The sequence below is a fragment of the Sturnus vulgaris genome, chromosome 2, assembly GCF_052056855.1.
Source record: "Sturnus vulgaris isolate bStuVul1 chromosome 2, bStuVul1.hap1, whole genome shotgun sequence".
NCBI classification, from domain to species: Eukaryota; Metazoa; Chordata; class Aves; order Passeriformes; family Sturnidae; genus Sturnus; species Sturnus vulgaris.
In genome coordinates this window covers 80685260-80708277 of record NC_142244.1, presented here as the reverse complement: position 1 = coordinate 80708277, position 23018 = coordinate 80685260, and the positions used below count along the sequence as shown (strand labels likewise).

Genomic DNA, 23018 nt, shown 5'->3' with positions numbered 1-23018 from the left:
TCAGTACAGTTATTAATTTATACTGTGTCAATATGTTTCTTTTACAGTTCTAACATATTAGAACTCCAACTCTAAGATACGAGAATAAAAAATAAAAATCCATGCATACTCAAGTTTTCGCTTTCAAAGAGAATTTCTGAACCAGAAAACAAAATTATGCTGTGATTTAAAGAGGAAAACTAATTTTAAAAAAAGAAATTTACATATTGCAATCTCTGGTAAGTTTTTGATCTTTTTCCGTAAGAAGGTATGTTGAATGTAGGTTTAAAATATCATGAATTTCACTTGCCGACTATATAAATATAGAAGCAGTTTGAGTAATCAGAAAAAAAACAGTTCAGTTATTTTAGCTCTTTGGTACATAAAACTTATGACAGATACACAATATTTGCACATGAGAAGCAATAAACCGAATGCTATTATACTGCCTAATACACATCCATATGTGCAAAATATACAAAACCACACCGGTACTAAAAATATTTAGGTTTTTTTTTAAAGTAAGAGTCCTCAATGATTTACTGCTGTTTCCTTTGAAAGCACATTAGCTACACAACCATTTTCCCAAAATAAACTGGAAACCGTAAAGAAATATATAATTTTAGCACCACCTTTTATTGTACAAATAAAAACGTTCAAGTAATGGTAGAAGTTAATAAAAATCCTAAGAGTTATAAAATTATGTCAGTGTTTTCACAAATAGGTGATTCCATTAAGTTAAAGAGACATAAAATACTCCTTTAGCATAAGAATTCCTAACCTCCTCCATTCACGTACATGCCCTCTCAACCAGGTACCAGCAGGTGGAGACAGAAAAACAAAACGGTCTTTATGTAAGGGAATGCCAGGAAAACGGTGATTAAGTGACTCCTAGAACTGTGAAACATTGTATCAATTATGAATCCCTACATAATGGTTTCACGGCTAAGGGTGTTAGCCTTATGAACTGGAGGTTCTTTACCCAATCTCTGAACAACCTCTCCAACTAAACAGTGATCTTTCAATCCTAATGTCAATATCCAAATGCAAAAACTCAGTTAAAACAGGTACCCAAAACTTAACTACAGTAAATTCAGAGCCTTACTGAAGACCTCTAATATGTTTACTGGCATCAGTGAAAATAAGTAGACACAGACATTATTCTTCTGTGTCTACATCCATCTGTGTTCTACCAGCCATAAAACCACACAGGCTGTATATGGTGAAACAATACAAAAATCATTCTTCCCTTGCTCTTCCTTTCCCGGTTTTTCACCACAGCATGTTCTTATGCTCATTATTCAGCCTCCACTTCCTTGTCTCTTGCTCCCCTTCAGCTGTTTACAGTCAATACATCATCTCAGCCCTAATTTCAGTATAGCCACTGCTCACATGGATTAATGCTAATTCTTTTGATTAAAACCATTTACCACTACCTCTCCCAATCAGATGTTATAAAATGAATTGTAGTTACACATTTTGAAATTAATTATCTTTGAATGCTTTTGTTGGCTCCCTAGCTCACAGCACAAGACTCTGGTTCCCTACATTTTCAAACTGGACAACCCTTGCTTCAGCCAACTGAGGAACTGAACCAGGGATGAGAAGAAAACGACTCTCAAACTGCCCTTTCCATTCTACATCTTTCCACTCTCCGTTTCATATTTGCTAGAGCACTTGCCAGTACAAGAACAGTTAGTTGTGTCTGTTATGCCAAGCATCCTCCTCTTCAATCCTTACCAGCTTTAAGCACACTGTTGAAGGGCTTCCTTCTTAGAAATTTCTAATTTAATTTCTACTCACTGGGAACTTTTCTGCATGCAACTTCTCCAAGGTGTTATTACAAAATCTTAGCAACTATAGCGTCTCCTATATGTAAGTGCGAAGCAACATAAGAGTAAAAATATCCTTTATTCATGAAGGAACTAAGTATCTGCAGCACTATTTAACAAGGATAAAGACAACTCTTCTAGTAACATAGATTTTTCAGTCCAGTCCTGAGTTGAATAATGAAGCATTAAAAGTTGTTACTCTGTGTTTGCTTTAACTATTCATCCACAAAGAATACGTGCAAAAGATCTGTCTTAATTTCTAATATTGTCGAGGCATGAACACAGTTTTCCACCAGCATTACAGAAGTCTACTTTAAAGTTGAAGCCACCTCTAATCGCTTTTAGCACCAAGCAGACACTTAACTCCTCCCTAAGACCTTTAAAATTTTTATTTCTCAGGAAAACGAGCCCTCAAAGATTTTCAAAGTTTCATAACTGTGACTAAAATAGGTCTCCCACAGAATGGCAGAAACCCTGAACAGTCTCCAGTTCCTTGTGTGTTGCTGTTCTGATTAGAACTGCTGCCCTTCCTATCTTAGTCTGAATTTGCAAAATAGTGTATCAAGCTCTAACCAAAGATCAGGCATCCTGTATGACCTAATTATTTGGGTATTCATTTGAGCAAAAGACATTGTCACAGGAAGGAAATCAGAGAATGAACACAGGCACATATTTAGATCCACAGCAAGTACGACACTATCAATTATCAGCAGCTTTATTTCCTAGAATTGGTAATCAAAGCACTGATTAGCCTAAAAATTTGCAACTCTACTTTTTGATAGATACTGCAATGCTGGCAATGTCTGGGGACTTTTTTCTTATTTGGTGGGCACACTGCAGGTTTGTGGTTTTAATTTGTCCTCTTTTTCATCAACATTCTTCAGATAATCAGAACTCGTGCAGGGCTGAGGTATGTGAAATTGGTAGGACACAACACTTTGGGATTAAGCAACTACCACATAGTTCCTTTCAATAGCAGAGGACTGGAATTGTCAACTTAGTCCTACATTCCAGTTCATCTAGTTTTAAGGGTATTGTTGCATATATAGCCCATTGCCAACCACATCACTTTAGTTTCCTTTTTGTGTCAGGAACTTTAGAAAATTGTCACAAACACTGCAATTGAAGAGCTATGAAACAAGTGCATACAAAAAAGCAGCTCAGCTGCACTGGTTATAGATCTGTCTGTTCATTAAACATTATCCTACTTTGTCAGGTTTGGGGTTTTTTTTCATTAGCAGAGTAACAGACCCTTACGTAAGTTTTAACTTGATACAATGAGAAAACCAGAGTTTTGTGTATTTAATTCTGCATTAGGTAATGTTTTGTGGTGTTCAAATGATTAATTCAAAGTTGTCTTCTAGCTAGATGCTTTTCTGGAAGCTATTTCCAGGATTCCTAGAAGAACATACAGGATATCAGAAGAATGTCATGCACAATATCTTGGCTGCTGTTAAATCTTATGAGTGCTAAAAGACCCTGTACACAAGGGATTGCTAAAACATGCAACAAAAACCTGAAATTTTTCAATTTGCCACTCCCAGACATCAGCATGGCCACGAATGCCAGTCCAAAATTCATATGGAGTCCTCCAGAAGAGAAAGTCTTTGAACTTTTACCTGTTGCAGCATTATCCTGCTACCAGACATTACAAACATCATACATTTGTCACAAGTACTGAAAAATTCTCTTGGACATTTTGATCTCAGCTATTTTGTGATTTTATCATTCTCTCTCACTAGTCAAGTTCTCCAGCAGCCTCGTTGGACCAGATAATTCTGTGGAGGCTTAGCCCCTTTGTATTCTATTTACCTTTCAGTTTTAGTCAGGTTTTGGGGGGTATTTTGTCTCTTAACAGTTTAAAATCCAGCTTAGCTACTACACTTTTTCATGCAACTTAAAGTTTTACTCAAATTTCATTTGAAAAAAATCTGATTTGACAGGTAAAGCATAAAAAAATTTCAACCCAGGAAGTCAACATGCACCAGGTTTTAGTTTTATACAATGAAAGTTTTAAAAGAGAAAATCTTAACTACATTCACATAGATAATATATTAAGACACGGGAAAATTTGTAAGAGCTCAATACAATCACTACCACAGAAAATAAAAACTAAGATATAATTTATTTAACCTTACAAATTATAAACAACAAATTTGCTCATACAAAACTGTTGGAAGACATTCCTTGTAAAACTACAAAGAGCATTAAGTGTAGATACTGATAAAGAGCCACCAAATTCCCTCCATCCCATCCTCATCCTGAATTTTGCAACACACGGAAATATGCACCATCAGAACAGACCATAAAATGGAAACTTCACACAGTTTATCGAACTTCACTTAACTCAGAGCTGACAAGATCTTGGCCAACAAGACCTGAGAAATGTAAAGATGTGCAAATAAGTCAAATCCACACCTGATATTTAACACATCTACCTGCCTTCATGTTAAATTTCAAGCAAAGTATTTTTAGAGACTCCACTGAAGAACTCCTAATACATCATTTATTATCAAGGACTTTCTCCTCTTCTCCAAAGCTCTCTTGTTAGTAAAAATCTGTACTCCATTTTTAATTACATTTTACTGAAAAAGAAGAGGAAATTATAATTAGATTCTGCATCAGACTTTCAATAGGTGTACTTTGATTTAGACACTTCCTACAGTGGGCAGACAGTAATTAAATGATTTCTCACCTTGACTACTCCATCAAAGCCAGGGATCGTGTTGACCTTTGCATTCTTGGCTAACAATTTGCTTTCAATCTTGTCTCCCATAGCTTGAATAGCATGTGTGTCAGGTCCAATGAAGGTGACACCTTCTGATGCCTGCAAAGACAATGAAGATAAAACTTTAGAAGATGAAAATAAAAATCAGATTTTCTATATACATATATTGACTTTTTTCTCTTTTTGAGCTGACTAATGCAACAAGATTTATAAGGCAGTGATCTCTTTACATAAGAACAGAGCAATATATAAATATTTCAGACAGTTTATTAAGAATGTGTATGACCTTGTGAAACTACGTATACACACAGATTCAAAGCCCTATAATTAGCATTTGTATAAAGCAAAAGCCAGGCCAGAGAAAAATAGCTGCAAGTGTAAGTACTTCCAGCCTGAAAGACAGAAATATCCCTTCAGAAATCAGAGGCTTGTTAATTCACCATTAAAATAACCAAAAAGTGATTTACAAAGATGCACTTGCCAAACGATAACACTTTAAAATCCTATTTATTATGCACTACTAAAACCAAACCTCAATGAAACATCACAATGAAAATGCAGTCTTTTACTCAACATATTTAAGACCTTGAAAATAAAGCAAAAAGTAAAATAACTTTTCCTGATTCTTTTAGGCAATTGTTCTCCAATAATAATGTGGAAAGGGGTTAATATAGAATGTTTTAATACTTTGACATCAATATATAGGTAAAACACTGAAGTGCATGTTTCTTCCTCCTGCTTCTCTATGCCAGCAATAGACTTCAGCAAGGTTATTCAGATAGAGGCATTTTTTTCAAACCTCTTCAGGTCAGTACTACAGTAAGTTAAAGGCAATTCTATCAGAACTATTCCCTGAGTTAGTGATGTAGTAACAAGTATACATGTTTCAGGTAACTTTACACCTTTTGTACTGAAGAGGGAAAGAATATCCAAGAGTGGTAAGGATAAAAAAAATAAAATTCTTGAAAATCAAGCCCTGCACAATTTTTCCAAAGTTATATTTATTTTCTTCTCCCCAATTCTAAGATACTTGTAAAATGTCTAAAAACAACTTGCTTCTAGCCAATGCACAGCTAACTTAATACTAATACTAACAAAATGGCAAATAGTTTTTTACATCACAATTTATGCTGTAGTATTTTGTCTTTCGGACACATACTTGTGCTACACAAACCATATAGTAACAGTCACTAACGACAAAAAGTAATTTGTTGGAGCGTTGTGTATTTATGTGATGGCAGTACATGATCCCATCCCAGAACATAGGAAAAATACATTTAATTTGGGAAACATCCTATTCGTGATCTTATAAGAGCTGAGAGATTTCGACATGCTCAGGAGTCACCATTTGCACTGCCAGCAGCTTCTTAGCAGGACCAGTGTAACAGCAGCAGCTCTGTGCATTATTTCATAATGTCCTAGCTAACAGTGTGCTAGAGATCATCCAGAAAAGATCAGGTGAACATTACCGACACACGAGGAGCCTCAGTGCAAGGACATCCAAACCAAATGCAGAGCATCAGTTCTGCTACATCAAGGATTGCTAGCTTTGACTCACAATGAACCATCTGGGGGTTTATCTCTGCCCACCTCGTCTCTGCTGCATTGGGCTTCTTATCTTAGCAACTCAGGAATTAAATTCATTATAGTTGTCTTGGAAAGTTGGGAAGACTGCAGTAAGAAGGAGGAAGATTTAGGAGGACCAAAACAAGTGTGCAGATCTGTAATTATTTAGTGTTCAGATTCTTTGGCACTTTAAGAAATCCACTTTTTAAAGTAGAAGGGCAAACAAAGCAAGGAGTTAATGGGTGAAACCACAGTGACACAAAGTTTGGAGCTGACTTTCAGAAACAACCTGAAAACTGATACTACTTCCTCTCTTAACAAGAGGCACAAATAGATACCTGCATACACCTAGAGGTAGGGCAGCTCTCTTCTGTCAGACTGTATTCCAATCTCAAAAAGCCTTGTGGAAAAAGATCACTTACATACTTGAGAAGCAGAGATTACACTGTCCCTCTTGTATCACTTCTAACCTGGAAACACCTTGTTTCCACAGTTTCTGCCACAACATTGGCATTTGCACTTCAAACTTCATGTATTGCTTCCTCTCCTACCTCTCTTCTCAGAGGTTACCATCAAAAACATGAGATCTCCAGAGGTCAAGATAGTGGGTTTGAAACTTTTGCTGCCAAAACAGACCATCCCAGACTTGTAGCTTGCAGTCTGCTTCCATACTCTTACACTATTTATCTTTTCTCTTCTTTGTTCTGACAGATAGCTAAAAACCTTCATTCAAGCTGGAGGCCACAGGGGAGGATAAAAATTACATTGATGACATCAGCAAGCAGGCACCCTCCCAGCCAAATGCCCATAGGGGACACCATGAGACCTACTGTCTCATGTCCCTGATTTGTGGCATGTGCCCAGTTCAGTCCCTGCTCCTGTCTGGATAGCTGGATAAGAGGAGAACCAGGAGAGATTCATGAACCACCTGAGAAGGAACACTACAGGCCATTTCAAGAAATTAACCTCTACATCCAATATATTTGTTACATGAATCCTGTAGAGCTGTAATATTCACATGGATACAGCCCATAATACTCACTAAAAACTAAGTACCAGATGATGTGCAGCAGGCTCACATTACTCTAATGCAAATATCACGTTGCAACTTGCATCTTTGTCTTTTTTTAAATGTATACTTTTCATAACTCAGAATTTACAAACTGCACTTGTCTACATATGCAGCTTTTGGCTTTAATTGCTTCAAACCTTTGAACTTTACACACATCTGCTCTTTCATGCTGAACAAGCAGCAGCACAGTACCACCATCAGAACATCAGTCAGCTGAAACAAAATAGTTTAACACAATATGATATCAAAGGACACCTAAAACCATGTGATTCTGCATTCTGCAATGTCTATAAATCAAAAATAAGTCAACAAACCTAGGAGGTTCTGTTGGTTTCCAGGAAGCATGTCTAACCACCTCTCACACAGAGAAAGGTGTGCATTCTCTGACATGACTCACAACTAACTTCAGTTAAACACATTAAAAAAGACTATGTCAGCTTAAGGCACTACTAAAAGTCTTGCAGTCTTGCAATTCCTGTAGGAATTTAATACCCCATCACTCAAAGATGCTTGCTCAAGCCCTCTGCCAAAGCTTCTCGGCTCATCACCAGAAAAGCTTCTTCATCGCCCACACTGCCACAATGTATTAAACAATCCATTCAAAAGTCTACTGCCCAGTACTGAAAATATCAAAAACAAACCACAAGAAAGAAGGTGGTGGCAACATCTTCAGCTCCCACAAAGAGTTACCTGTATGCTCACACACAGACTTGTCAGTGTGGCATCAAGTACCAAAAACCTCTGCTGTACATACACAAGCTTACACACTGCATATCAAACAAGTTCTTCCAAGACTCTGTTACTACTCCACACATTCAGCAGCATATTTCAGCCTTGAAGACTAATTATCTCCCTGCAGAACACACATCAAGTTTTACCATAAACATGCACTAGCACTTTGTTTGGAAACATACCTGTGATATCTATGTATCACTACTTTGCATAATCAATATGCAAATTAATAGGCAAATTAATAAGGAATATTTTCTAAAAGAACGATTTTATAATAAATTCATGCAAAAAGTTAAAAATTAACTGTCTTAAGTAGGAGATATTGAAGAGTTTTCCCCAATAGCCCACAATTCTTGAAATAAGTAACAATAGGTCTAATAGTCATGCCATAGAATTGCAAGCAGTTTATTCTCCCTTCCTTTTGGTTTGGTAGTTGGTTTTTTTCCAGCCAAATGAAAAATCCATTTGTGACCATCACAGTCACAGTCTGTCAAATATCTGACTGCCCTGGGAACAGTGGGCCAAACAGACCTATGTTAGTGTAAGTCATCATACACTCAACAGAAAGGAGACCTGCACATCTGATAAACTCCTGTGGACCTGAGGTAATTGAAGAGACTGAGTCTACTAGAGGAGTTTCCTTTGCACCTCCTCCTGGAAATTATGAATGCTAATATTCAGTTACTCTATTATACAGTCAGTAGTGGATTCACTCAGTGACAGCCTAAGCAGAACTAAAGATAGAAAGCAATGAGGAGGGAAAACTGCATGAACAACTTTTACACACATACTTGGCAACATACACTCTTCTGTGGGCTTATGAATCTGTGGCAAAGCAGCCAACTCACTGCCAGGCCTCTCGGAGCTGCAGGAAATTATTGAACAGTTTCAACTCAGCTTTAGACAAAAGTGATACTAAAACTTACCCTGTCTTTTACTCTGTTAGTTATGGACAATTAAACACAGTTTAAGACGTCCTCATCTGAGCCAAGATATTTGAATCTGCATGCAATATCAGCTTAAGAGGAGCAGCTTCAACCAACAAGGAGATACACCATGTATAAAAACACTACAATCAAGAAGCTTGTGTTTTCTCTTTCAGGATCATTTGATGAGGGGACTTTTCCACTCACAGCATTCTGATGTGGCAAAACACACCCCAAGAGCCCAGCTGCTTCCAGGTGCAAGAGCCCCTACAGTTATCTTACCACACAGAAGCAGTGACAATAATGCAGGATTTGCACTTGTTCATTCCCTAGTATCTGAAATAACTAGTTTTAAGGAAGTATTTGCCATCTCTGAGGAAGAAATTACTGAAATGATAGATCTCAGAAGCATTTGTAGCTGCTCTGCTTGATTGAAAATAAGCTTTTCTATGTAAACATAGAACTGGTTTTAAACAAGTTCATTGAACTTACACGAGAACCCACACAATCTGTTGCATGCTGCTACTGAGTAGTAAGTTCTCAAATTCAGACTTACATATGACATTTTCAACTCAGGATGACATTTACAGAAGACACTAACAGCCCTCAAGTGACTGAGACAACCAAGTTCCTCTTCCTTCTCTCATTCTCTCTCCTTCCCCTCCTGCACATGCCTGCCCACAGTCCTATCTATCCCCCTTCTCTAAAGGCAGGCTCAAACACCCCTAAGCTGACTTAACCAACCAACTTGGTGAACAATGGCTTTTTTTTGTGTGTGTGTAAGAAGTGTTTTCCATGACTTTCATGAGACAAAATGAGCTAAATGGACAAACTTAATGGGCACTGAAGGAAGGACCATCAGCTGCTAGTGCATGCAACTGGGAACACAAACCTCTGGCAGGATAGCACATCCTCAAACTCTGAGGTGCGCTGGAAGGTGGCTACATGCTGCCATATTGACCTGCTCTTCTTGCCAAATCTGCATTACTGCTTTAAGGTTTTTAAAATAAACCAAACATGATGCTTCTCTGAGGAGCACTGAATCACAGAATGGTTGAAGTTTGAAGCATCAAAGCTACTCTTAAACAACTCCAACATGTGGTGTTAAGCATTCCAACAACTTAGGGGCAGAAGAGAAACAGAAACAAGATTCTGTAGCAGTAAGGTAACAGCAAGATCAGCAAGTGTGAGCAGCACAAGTTACCACATCACTGAAGAAATTTACTGGTAAGATTATGAAGGAAGGTCCACAGATAAGAACTTCAGTAGAAACGTCATTATAGGTCTGGCTTTCGAAGAAGTTCTTTCTTAATCCTCAAGTTTTCTATACAGGAGGAACTAGAAAAGGTTTCCACAAAATCTTTACATGCAGCTGATTCATGCTTTCGCCATTGTACTCCCTCTTATCACACAACCAGTCAAGAAGGCAGACCCAAGGGAAAAGGGAATAGGCCCAAGTAGTCTGGTGTTCCAGTAGTGTTCCAGAAAAATTGTGATCATCCACAAATACAATCCCCTGCACATAGATCACTAGAAGGACACAAAGCTGTACCACAGCTGCCTGCAGACACATACAAAGCAGAGCAGATAAGCACCACACCTCAAAGATGACTGGAATAGACAGCTGGGCTAAAAAGCCTCTAAGTCACATGGGCTAAATGCAGGGCTGAAAAGCTGAGCTGGCAGCAAAAGGAAGGTTCAACAGAGGTATAAACAACCTAGGAAAAAAACAACCACAACAGAAAAATCCAGGTGAAACATCCAAAGATAGATAATATTCAGGAGTACTACCAAGGCAAAAGGGAAAAATAAAACAGAAACCACAAACACCACCACTAACACAGGCACACTGATATCAGTTGAACAAGGCAGGTATATAAAACACTTTAGAATTCAAGAACTGTCCATTCAACACTGGGAAGGAATCCCTCAAGGAAATCTACTATAAGAATATATAATAAAAAGCATCCACTCAACTTAGGAAATATTGAACTGGTAAAATGCTCTACAATAGAACATGGTGGACATGAAAAAATCTTGAAGCTTTCTGCTAGATACACAGAACCGACCTATCAGCTCAAATGCTTGGGCCCTGTTGCAGCTGTCTTGAAGGCTCAGGATTAAGAGCACACACAGGAGTGGCCAACGATTTGTGCGGCAAATATAGTACCAGGAAACAGAAAACTTCATTTACTGCTGTTTAATTTTAAGCTGCAAAGGGTGTGAATCAGTAAAAGGCCTAGGTATTGTCATGGATCACCAAGAGCAGTAACTCTCCAGCAGTTCAGTGAGGAAAAGTTCCACCAATCTTGTTTACAATTAAATAAGCAGGACTTTTGAAGACAAAGGATCTTCACAATGCACACACATTTACACAAACACAAGACAATACATACAAGTAGCACCCTTCATTAGAACAAGTATTTTTATAAAATGAGCCATGCTGAAGTAAATTAAAGCCTTCTATACAGGCTTATGGCAGAGTGAAGACCGTGATGTAAGCTAAAACAGACATAAAAGAGGGAAGGGCTGTAGCATCCTACTGGTCTCTGACTACACCTGCCTTTGACTTCTGCAGTTATTTCTGCAGAGGTTTAGCTTTTTTTTTGTTTAAGGTCTTTGTAAGGAGAAGAATTACTACAATCACCTTGAGCTGCAGAAGCACAAGGCAGGTAGACTGTGACAAGTAGCCTCAAAAACAAAATATAAACTGGCAGCTAGAAAAGCATCTGAGGCAACTTGCAGAGGAAGGTGGTAATAAAGAACTGTGCTGCCCAGCCTGTCAGATCGCATGGCATCTTCCAAATTCTACTTCAAAATCAGAACTCTTACATGGCTCCAAAACACTGCAATGTAGAAGTCAGAACTCCCCACACGAGCTATATCACTACCTGTGACACTACACTGTGCCACTTTAAATATCTGTACTCACTGTCTCAAACAGGAGTACATGCTGCAAGAGAAAGTAATACATTGGAAGTGTTTCCTTTGAAAAGAAAAAGCTAGCAGAAAAGGAAAAGGCTTTGCCTTAAATTGAACACAGCTGCAAGAAGTTTATCTCACTTCTTAAAACTGATTTTAAAGAACAATAACTCATTTTCCAACCACACCTTAAGAAAAGATTTTTTCTTCTGGCAGCAATATAAAAAAAAAAATTATAACTAGAATATACATTTATTTGAAAATAAGCCAATTGATGCCAGTTTCCATGTTTAACCTTTACCATGGGGAGGGAGATGTGTTATATACTCCCTTTAAACCACCATTCTAAGAAATATTAACTGATTTATTTAACCCTAGTATGAATCTGTTAACACCTGTCTCCAAAGTATAGTTTCAAATGCAGAGGCATGAAAATCCATTAATCATTTACCAGTAGGGCCAGACAAACTTCTGCAGGACCAAATGAAAACAAGTGTTATCCAGACCCCAAACACAATTTCTTTAAAGCAGGCTAGGAATAGAATGTAGGAACAGCATATAGCTATAGATAACCCACAGAGAGAGAGGCATAATTATGTTTTTCAAAATGTAGTATATGTATATTCAAATACAAGAGGTGGAAAGAGAGGACTCGTTCGACTACTCTAAAGTTCAGCTTAAACAAAAGGTGCAGCTGCCAAGCTAGTATAAACAATCTAAAGCAACTTAGCTCCAGTGTCCAAAAAAAATGTACACCACAGAAAAGGTACACAACCTTCAGCATAAACACCGGGGAGTGGCCAGAATAACTCCAAATGATCAGCACCACCTTAAGCACTAATGCTGCATGTAAAATAGGTTTTTAAAATAAACTTTAAAGTCATCTCCTCTAATTCCACAGAAGTGGTAAATTTACAAATACAAAACTAAGAACCAGACTGATCTGTAGACAACATCCTTAACAAGATACAAGTTGTGAACTATAATTATCATGGATTATATGTACAAAGGGTAAATGTGCTTGCACTGATTTAATTCTGAATTTTGAAATTAAAAACTCTCCTTTAACAAAAAGTTCATCGTGTATATTGTAACTTGTTAGTGGAAGACATAGTTCCCAGTCATACTTTTGCAAGTGAAAAGAAGCAGTCAGCTTTTTCCAAGGACTCAACGCACAAGACACAGAGAAGAACAAGTACCACCTCTGTGGCTCTATACTTAGAAGTTTTCACTTTGGATCTGATCAGCAACCTGAAATCTTAGTTGGTAATTTCACTTTGAAATAGTTTCAGGTTTTAGATGGTCATTATATTATATGTTTGTCCAGAGCCTAAATGCAATATTGAATTAATTGAGTTCAGAAGCATTTCTCAAATACATAAAATTTGAGCATACAGGAGTTTGCATGACATGCCACTGTAAGTGATTAATTACTTCACCATATATGAAACACTACACAGACATCATTCGAGGCACAGGAACTTAGCCCTGGTATGCTTGAAAGTTTTAAGCAGTCACCTATATCAGTAGTAAGGAATGCCCAGAAAATTTAGGGAGAAACAAGCTAAACTTAAGAATTTTTCCCTGGATGGTTTCCATATTGCTTTTCTTCACTTCATGGCATTGAAACCACCCTTGATTTTTACATGATAAAAGAAATCTGTGGAACTAATCCTAGAAACCTCTTTCTGTTTCCTTGCTTAACACCTCTAGGCGACAGAAAAGACAAAATACTTCATTTGCATCCTTAAACATTAGAAACTGCGAATGAGCCTTTTCAGCTGCAAATGTTATTGCATCTACATTTCCAGAAGAGAAAGAGGGTTAAACAGCCTACTCAGGTTTATGTTAACTCATCTCTTTTTAGCACCTCGAGCAGCACAAAGAGCAGAAAATGCAGAAGCTTAACAGCAGAACCTCTTTCTTCATTAAGTTCAATTAGATCCTGGCAATGGATATAGCTGCTGATTACACGAAGATAAAGAGAAGAAATCAGGTATGCACAAAGGAAATGGCAAACAGGAGTGTAATCTTAGTCTTCCTGATCACCCAGCCTCAGGAAGACCATTTCATTTTTCATGCAACACAAAATGGTTCCACCATTTGCATGATCATACAAGATTTTGCCTGATGTAAAAGCAGCATTTGTTTAATCATTAATTCAAACTTAGTTTAAAATACAATATGCCAGTGTTGCACAAAGCCAGCCTGAATATGTTAGCAAGGTAAGAAAGAGTCCTGACTTATCGATAAGTACTCCATCTTGTCAATTAAAGAATATATTTGAGCCACAACTAGCCAAAACTACCAACTACTTCATTTCAAAACACAATCAAGTACTATTTACTCTTGGAACGTATTAACTCTTTACTTTTTTGAAAATTAAGATTCAAGCTACATATTTTTATTTGTTTGGAGGGGGAAAAGCACTTGGAATTACTGTATTGAATTCAGCAGAGAAAGTTAGCAGCACTTGCTTTTCTAGGCCATTTGGCTTTCAGTCTGGAAAAAGCCTTCAGCCTGGCAGAAAATACTCAATAAGATGTTTAACAAAAAATATACATTAGTCTAAATTAAAGTCAGGCAGTCATGAAGAAAAAATAGGACAATGATGAGAGAAAAACAGGGGAGCATCATTCTAGCCAAAGCAGTACCTCACATTACCAAGGATCCAAGTTTATGGCATATACAAAATGTTCTGGATCAAATTGAAACTTCAGTAAGGAAGACAAAATAACAAACAATTCAAAAACTCCAATGTTAGAGCAAATGAAGAAAATGCATGGACACAAGACATACTCAATACAACCATACCATTTCTCCTGTTGTAAGCTGCACATGAAGTTTTGCAAATTAATAAAAATACAAACATATGGCTTGATCAGTAAGTGCACTTTGCAATACCATATCTTGTGTTTTTCAAAGGGGAGGCCAAAATAAAAAACAAAACATGAGAATATATTTAGAAGTCAATGAGTAATGAAAAATTAGCACTGTTCATAAGATGTTACATTGAGCTTGCAGTCAAAGGGTGTTAATTGTATGCCTATGTGCTGAAAAAATCTGTCTGGTATTTTTCCAGATATTCTACAATGCTTTCAAAGTTAGGTGACTATAATTATACTTCTACTGTATATTCAGAAACCAAATGAAAACTTACAATGACTGTCCAAGCTCACACGACCCTGAATTTACTAATGATTTAAGCATAAGGAACCCTTGTGTTGTAGGGTCACTTACCTTCCTGGCTGTCAATTATATCTTCCTAAAAATTATCTTCTCTAATAACTACAATAATATAATAATCACAATTAAGAAACAAAGAAGCAGCAAAAATCAGCAACAAAATGTGCACGGACACACATTTGTTTATGGTTTTATCTGCCATCACCACACCAAAGCAGGTTTAATTCACTGAACCAACAGACTGTCTTCCACCAAAGCCAGGATTTATTGACTCTGTAACTTCTATAAAACACAAAACATCACACAAGTAAGGGAAGGATAGAAATGAGGCAACAGTTGTTCAAGCATTAAGCCATTATAAAACCCAAGGATTGGATGCTGTCCCATAGGTCACTGTAACTGTCACAGAGTAGTGACCCAAAAAGTCAGTACCCCCACCCCAGGGCCCAATTCCTTCTGACTCTCATGCCCCAAGCAGCAGCTGTGCAGACATCAGTATGGGAACCATATGAGCTAGAAATAGCTAAGGGGCAGGGGGTGCTCAGAGGATTTTGAGCGACAGTCCCCAGAAGGGCTAATGGCAGTAAGAACAACAGCCAAGAAAAATTGTCAGCAGACATTTAATAGGGTATATGTGGGAAAGCATGCAGGAAAGGTAGAGAGGGGCTGACTGAAAACTATATTTGTGACCAGAGATGCCTGCAGCAGTCACTAGCAGGGAAAACTGGGAGTTACAGAGGTACTGTCACAGCAATGGAGAGGAGACATGTCACATGTGAGATAGCTGTAATCTAGAAAGGCAAGGAATACTGGAAGATGTTGATCAAGAACAGAAATGCGTAGCTGAGAGAGGCTGTGGAGTCTCCATCCTTAGAGATATTCTAAACTCAGCGGGTTATGAACCTAAGCAACCTGTTCCAGTTGATGCCACTTCAAGAAAAGGACTAGTCTCCCAAGTTCCCTTCTAAACTTATTCACTCCACTGGTGAAGAACACCAGGAGATGATGATCTCTGGACAGAGACAGCAACTGAAAGTAGAGAGAGCCTCACACAGTCCTTGTCACAAAATAGACAAGACCTGCATACCTTTTCTGAGATAAAGGGAAATCTATCTGCCTACTGAATTTCACAATATCTATTTCTTTAAGAGAAAGTAGAGCCTTGTCATACTGATCTTTCTTCTCTAATGACTGGTGGCACTGATGTCTCTAGCCATTTATTTCTACATCTGTACTAAAGTATGCTGTTCCTTTAGCTTTGCAGACAAGTGATAACCATTAGATCAATGAAATAATTGTTTTTAAAAAATACAGAGCATCCCATCTCTAAAAGGCAAGCTTATCCAACTGTCTTAGGTCAACACAGGATACAGCACAGTGTCAGAAAACACAGCTGGTAGACAAGCAGGGACAAGAGAAAACTCCCTACCAGCACAGGCATGGAAGAAGTTGGGAGAAGTAGCTACAACCTGAGAGAGGATGGTAAGGGAGCATTTCTGTGACACCCTCTCACCAGCTGAACAAGCACTAGTGTGTATATGGGACAATGTCAGGCAGCACAGTTACAAAGATACCATTCCATGAATTCCATGAAGTACACTCTGTCTTGTCTCCTTCACTGCTTCTTTGCAAAAAGATGTACATAGTAGTATTACTAATGGAAGTTGTTCTAATTTACATCTTACACACAGTTCCTTGGAGAAAACTGTGGATTCATTACCCTGTAAAGAAAGATAACTAGCTCTTACAGCTGCCCACCAAGAGAGGCCCAAAAGAAAATGTTTTTCCCTTTAGAAATCATTCTCAGAAAATATTCTTTTTCTTCCCCCCTCTATGTTTTAACAGTCAATGTACATAGGTCTCCCTCTAGTTTCTATTTTTGCTCTACTGATACGAAGTTTACACTAGATATTATAGGCAGAGATGCATGAGATTATGTTGTCCTCTTAAATGTGGATGTTCAAACAAAATTAAGAAAAAACGTTCAGGTACTTTTGTAGCATAACTTAAAGGTAATAAAATTAGGACTATTTTTCTTTTAAGTAATAGGACTTGTATACTCATAAATACAATTTTGGAGTTTTCCACCACGCCCTGTTTTTACTCACACAAATTCTCACATGAATGAAACATGCAGATTTGGCCATTTAATTTTATTTTTACACTGAAGGCAAAGAATTACATGTGATAACAAACACCACTGAATACTATAAAATTTTCAGCTTATTTCCAAAGTATGTGTAAGTTTTACTTCTTGGCTAGCATGAGGAAGTAACAGTGGAATTTGGCACATTTAAACCTGCGGACCAAATGTGATGGACAGGCAATATTACATCATTCAAAATGCTACAGCACTGGGACAACAACATCTCACTATCTCAGTGTCATAAATAAAACAAGTCAATAAATTGTTTCAATATGTAGCACCAAAGAATTTACTGGCACTTAAAATGAAGCAATCCATGAGATGCCCTTGCAGTCCTGCTCCTATGAACCACAACCATTCTGAGCTCAGGATAATATATTATGACAAAAGTATCTACCATGTATTCCCAAGTACCACCAACTCTGAATCTGAAACAAATTTTATCTGGTGACTATGGGTGAAACAGCTTTTTGGAACAGACACAGTTGAGTTCTTCCTTCCCCTTTCCAACAGATGGGCCTGAGAGTTGGACAGTCTGGCTTCACTCATGCTATAAAGTAATTAGACAAACAAATCTGGATCCTGTAAACAAGCATGTGCTTGAAATTAAGCATGCTTAAACAGTTACAGTCCCTTAATTTCAAAATTTTAGCCTGTAGAGGGAATCAGTCTGTTAAATTAAGACAATCTTTCTGGAAAACTTGGTATTTATTTCTTTTCAAAGGCAAGAGAGGAATGAAACTATGGTAAAGCTATGAGATTTTTTATATGTTTCATTTTGATGCAAACTGATGTCTCAGACGTGCATAAGATAGTAAATAAGACCACAGCACCCTGGAAATCTTTTCTACTCTAATAGTTCATCTAAGTTACATAAAAATGGAGAAATGCAACAAGTTCTAGAAATCCAACCTCCATTTTATCTGCTGAGCTAGGATTACCTCAAAATTTTTAGTAAACTGGGTTTTGACTTGCAAATTGAATACTGAAAAGTATGTGCAACTACATGTTCCTCAAAGCTACAGAAAAAAATCTTAAAGGCAGAATATATTCTGAGATGTAAGCAGAAAAAAGCATCCCTAAGTAAATACAAAAGGTTACATTTCACCTCCTGCACCAAAGAAGAGAAGCAAGGAAACAAGGAGAGACCACAACTGCATCACAGCACAAATGTATCCAGAGAACAAGCACAGCATGGCAGAGCAACTCTAATTCCAACATGCTCTTAACCCTTGAAAGGCCGATTTTACAGTCTCAAATTTCCTTCATTATCCTCGTCACCGGCTAACAATACATCAGGTAGCAGCAAGAGGCTTGCTCTGATAGGCTCAGTCCAAGAGGAAATTTAGTTCTCAACAGTGAGAAGTGCTCTACCTTGGTAACAAAGTCATAATGCAGTGCCATTCTGCCACAAAAAAAGTGGCAAAAAAGCCTGACCTCCAGGCTTTTCATTTTTCACACCTTGGCCATTGCATTTTGGTAGCTTCTCTTTCCAGATTACTTTTAAGTTTGCTCTAGATGACTATATAAACAGCAGTCCCAGCACAAGGGAGATGGCAGGAACATGTGACCAGGGCCAACACCTCCTTATAACTTTTGTTTATAGAGAATATGAAACTGCATCTTTGCACGAATGTGCACAAGATGTAAGGTGATATTATGGCTCTCATTCCTTGCTTTGCAGGAGAAACTCAAGTACTACTGGCAGGAGCTAGAGCAGACTAGAAACACTCACTCTGGAGTCCAAGGAAGAAGAAAGGCTAGGACAGAAAGGAATTTACCACGCAAGGTCTATAGCATCCTCCTAAACAGTAACTGGTTCAATCACAAACTTCTAGAAAAATCAACACTGCCTGTTAATCATACATTAAAAGAACTATTTTTCCCAATTCCAAAACAAGTATGCCTTTAATCAGCTGAAAGATGGGAGAGATCTGGTTCGAATTAGAAGTTTTGACAAGTGGCAGAGCTATTGCCGAAAAAACAGTTCTGCATCTGCAGAACTCCTTCCCCAAGTCTCATACTTCAGGCTCCACCTGAATCGTCAGGATCTCAAGTGGATACAAAGTAAGCATGATACTACAAACAAAGGATTAACTTGGCAAAGTTTGAAAAAGAATCACCACTTTCAGTGAGAAATAAGTCATTATTTTAAATATGGTGTCACAAAGATCTCTCTAGCTTGTTGTAATAAAAGATTCAATTAACTGCTTGGAGACAAGTTAAAATTTACTCCTCCCCTACGTCTAAGTTTCAGTCTGTGTATATTTTTAAACAATCATGAAGCATGTATGTATTAGTCTGTGTGTAAAATTGATGCTCATCATTTCTCCAATAAATTGGAAATTAAATAACAAGAAATCAAAACTCAATGAGAACTGACAAGGGAGCTAGCCATGAAAAAAAAGGAGGCAATTTGACAGAAGATATTCACCTACAGAAAAGTACTTATGAACCAGAGCTGGTGCTTGGGACTGACTTCTCTTAGAAGAACAAACAAAGATCCTGGCTCCCAAGATTTTCAATACAGGAAAGAAATGTGAAAATAAGGAACTCATTAACTCATGTCTGGAATAAAGAATGTTTTCCACTCTGAATATATATACATTCCAAAAGAATTCAAAAATATTATGTATAGGAAGGGAAAGTTCCAAAAATATAGAAACCAAGACCAATATTGTCACTTTTCCAAGCAACCACGCCTTCTAATTTTAAGGACTACAGTACAGATATCAGGCCCCTAAACCTGTATGGTTTAATGGATTAATAGAAAGAGCTTAGTCTTTAAGAAAACAAGAGAAAAGTTATATCAAACAGTCCCTTAGGCTTACATTGCATCACAAGCATCATATTGCACTATATTGCATCGTAATTCTTGGCCTTTGCTGGTCATATTTTAAACAAGTTCTATGTCAAAAAGCTGCTGTTAATGGAGAACACAAGACTCTTCCTACCCCAAAAGCTTGAGAGGTAACTGAAGAGACAAATGCCCATACCTTTAAACACTGCATTACCCAGCCAAAAGGACTGCTGGCATGTCTCCATTTTTTAAAGAATTGTGAAGATTGAGACCTTTTTGTGGTTGCAGGCATTAAGGTTTTCCATCTGGAGCCCCAGGCTTTTTTTTCCCCCCCATTTATTTTTTTAGCTTAGCCCCTTTTATTTTTCTTCAGATGCTAACAGAATTGGAGAAAGGGGAGAAGACATAAACCAGCTCTTCACTACACATGATATTGAGCACAGCTGGGATGTGATGAGCATAATTAGGTTCTTCAGATTTTGCTGTAATACAGGTAACAGACATTAGTGATACTGTAAGGTAATTACATTTATTATAATTTGCAATATCCATCATTACACTTAAAAAATGAAGAGTCATTTAAGTGTTAAACAGTCAAAAATGTGATTGAAGTTGTTTCTATCTTTGATCTTTCAAGCAAATTTTCTTCAGCTCCAGGACTACATCTTCACTGTTATTTATTCTTCAACATTAGATCAGAAAACAGGAGTGACCTTTTTGCAAAGAGCAAATCTCTTCATCACAGATACAAGAATGGTTCATACAAGAGTTCTTGCCGTTCACAAAATAAAAACTACATTCACTCTATAATCTCAAGATCTTCTTTCAATGTATTATCTCTAAACTAGTTTACATAAGCCTACATATTTTTAAAGCCTACATATTTTTACACTTCTGTCTATTAATGATTCTCTCATGGTCCATTTGCCACATCTTTTCATGAACAGGTTGAATACATTGGTGAAAGGACAGCTTCTGTTTTACTCCCTCCTATGGAGCTCCAATTCCACAACAAATTTGAACCCCGTTATTTTAATCTCTGAAGAAAAATTAATTTGACAAAGTTAAAAATATTAAACCTTCTCTTGGTCCAAATACATATACCACTTATTCATATGATTTGTTTTTGCAATCCAAGAAGGAATATATACATCATATTGTTTATAGCCAGTTTAATTTTTAGAACGGCATGAAGAATTAAGACCCTTAACTATCATAAATAAACATTATTATCCAGTAAATGTTAGCTGCCTTAGTAATGGAAAGTTACAGTATATGAACAGCTCAGACTTTTTTTCTTATAAAAAAAAAATCACTGTGACATCTGAGCAGTTTCAAAACTCCCTTGAAGATCACACTAGATCCTTGTTTTAAGGAAATATCTACATTACCAGATATTACAATGCAGATAATGTAGCTGAATGCTAAATCCCTTTAAAGTACACAATTCAAAAAAGCAGCAAGACATACCAAGTTCTTGACACCTAAGAGCATTTCCTTTCCTGCCCAAAGCATCTCAGTTGTTTTCCATTCTTAAAAAGAAGAAATAAAATTACTGTTGGAAAGCTAGCCTCAAAGTCATAAGGAGAGAGCTTTGTGACAATTTTAAGACTGAGGTTCAAGTTTTCGTACTTTGCAACAGTACAGCATCCTGACCAATCTCTGTTTTGGAATAATTAGCATAAGCTACTACATTACAGTGATACCTGTAGATTTCACTGCCATCCTCAAAATATGATCCAACATGAATGAGAAACTTCAGGCTTATAATTTTGTTACTTCAGCCTTATAATCTTACTACAAGACAGTAACAAAGGCCAAGTTCCAGATACCTTGTATAGGGAAATACAAGATCAAACCAGGACCCTTATACTGAAGAGTAAGCAACCAGAAGTTAAATTTAAACTCTTAATAGTAACATTAATTATTTTACATCACTTATATCATTGGCATTCAACTATCACAGGAACACAAGCTATAAAGTTTTATTTATCCATGCTGAAACAATCATTACCTAGGCTTTTCATTAGGCAAGTTCCATCTCCATTTCAACTCCTTTAAGTTATCCCTGCAGTAGCTTTTCAGTCCAAATATTTTAGGAAAATCTGTCATACCTAGAATGGAATCCAACCATCAGATTTTATTTCACTCTACCAGACCAAAGACACAAACACACTACACTAGAAACTCCTTAAAAGGGAAAAACATTTTCTTATTCCCAAAGGCTGTTTTCTTTCACTATTTTTCAAAAGCAGTTGCAACGGTTGCACTTTCATAGTACTGTCAAGACTGATGTGCCATTACATGACATTGACAATATATAGCAATATAACTATTTCATTCATGGAGTCACAGATTCAGGAAACCATTCCTGCACTGAATGATAATGTAGGCTTTTTAATAATTAGCTGGACTTAAATCTTAATACACAAACAAGATGATTTTGGGAGATTAGGTTGGTGGGGTTTTTCCATCCACTTTTCTTCTGCTGCTTTTTAATCAGATTTAAACTTTCGTCACAAATTTCCTAGTCTCCTGTACTGTGAAAATATTAAAACATATTTGTGTATTTCCCCTAAATCATACAGTAGTCAGAGAAAGGAAAAAAACCTACCTACCAGAAAACACATTCAAGAGGAAGAGGGAAAGAAAACATTGGGGTTTAACTGCAAGAAGACTGCCTGATTTTGAAGTACCCAACGATACTTTTTCCACAGAAATGTGTCAGAAAGCTAAATTATTTAAAGTTATATAGACTACAGTCCATGCGTGAACATACTGCAGATATTTTATCACTACTTCAATTTTAGATTGTCATGGAAAATTCAAACTATAAATTCAGAGAAAACAGTTCTGTAGTTTTATGGCACTCTGAGCTAAAACAATAGCCTGAATTACATTCAGAACAATGTGCAAACATGCATTAATACACTCATCTATGGATACAATATGTGTACTCAACTCTTTAAGCTGTCCCTTATGGATCTTTTGGTCCTGTGAGGCATGTAAGTGTGTCAGATTTGTATCTGTTCTTTTTTAAACAAAGCAAATGTTTTAGCATTAAGTATATTGCATTAGAAGAATGATACTGAAATTAACATATTTAAGTTACATCTGAGAGAAAAAGCA

At 37.1% G+C, this 23018-nt stretch overlaps 1 protein-coding gene across 2 annotated transcripts in view; it reads right to left on the bottom strand.

Moving 5' to 3' along the window:
- Positions 1–23018, bottom strand: part of PCCA (propionyl-CoA carboxylase subunit alpha) — a 271414-nt gene that overhangs the window by 190626 nt on the left and 57770 nt on the right. For both annotated transcript variants that reach the window (XM_088159871.1, XM_014873333.2), the window contains exon 7: positions 4507–4638. In XM_088159871.1, the coding sequence (XP_088015997.1) occupies positions 4507–4638 (132 nt within the window). The remainder of the gene's footprint in view (positions 1–4506; positions 4639–23018) is intronic.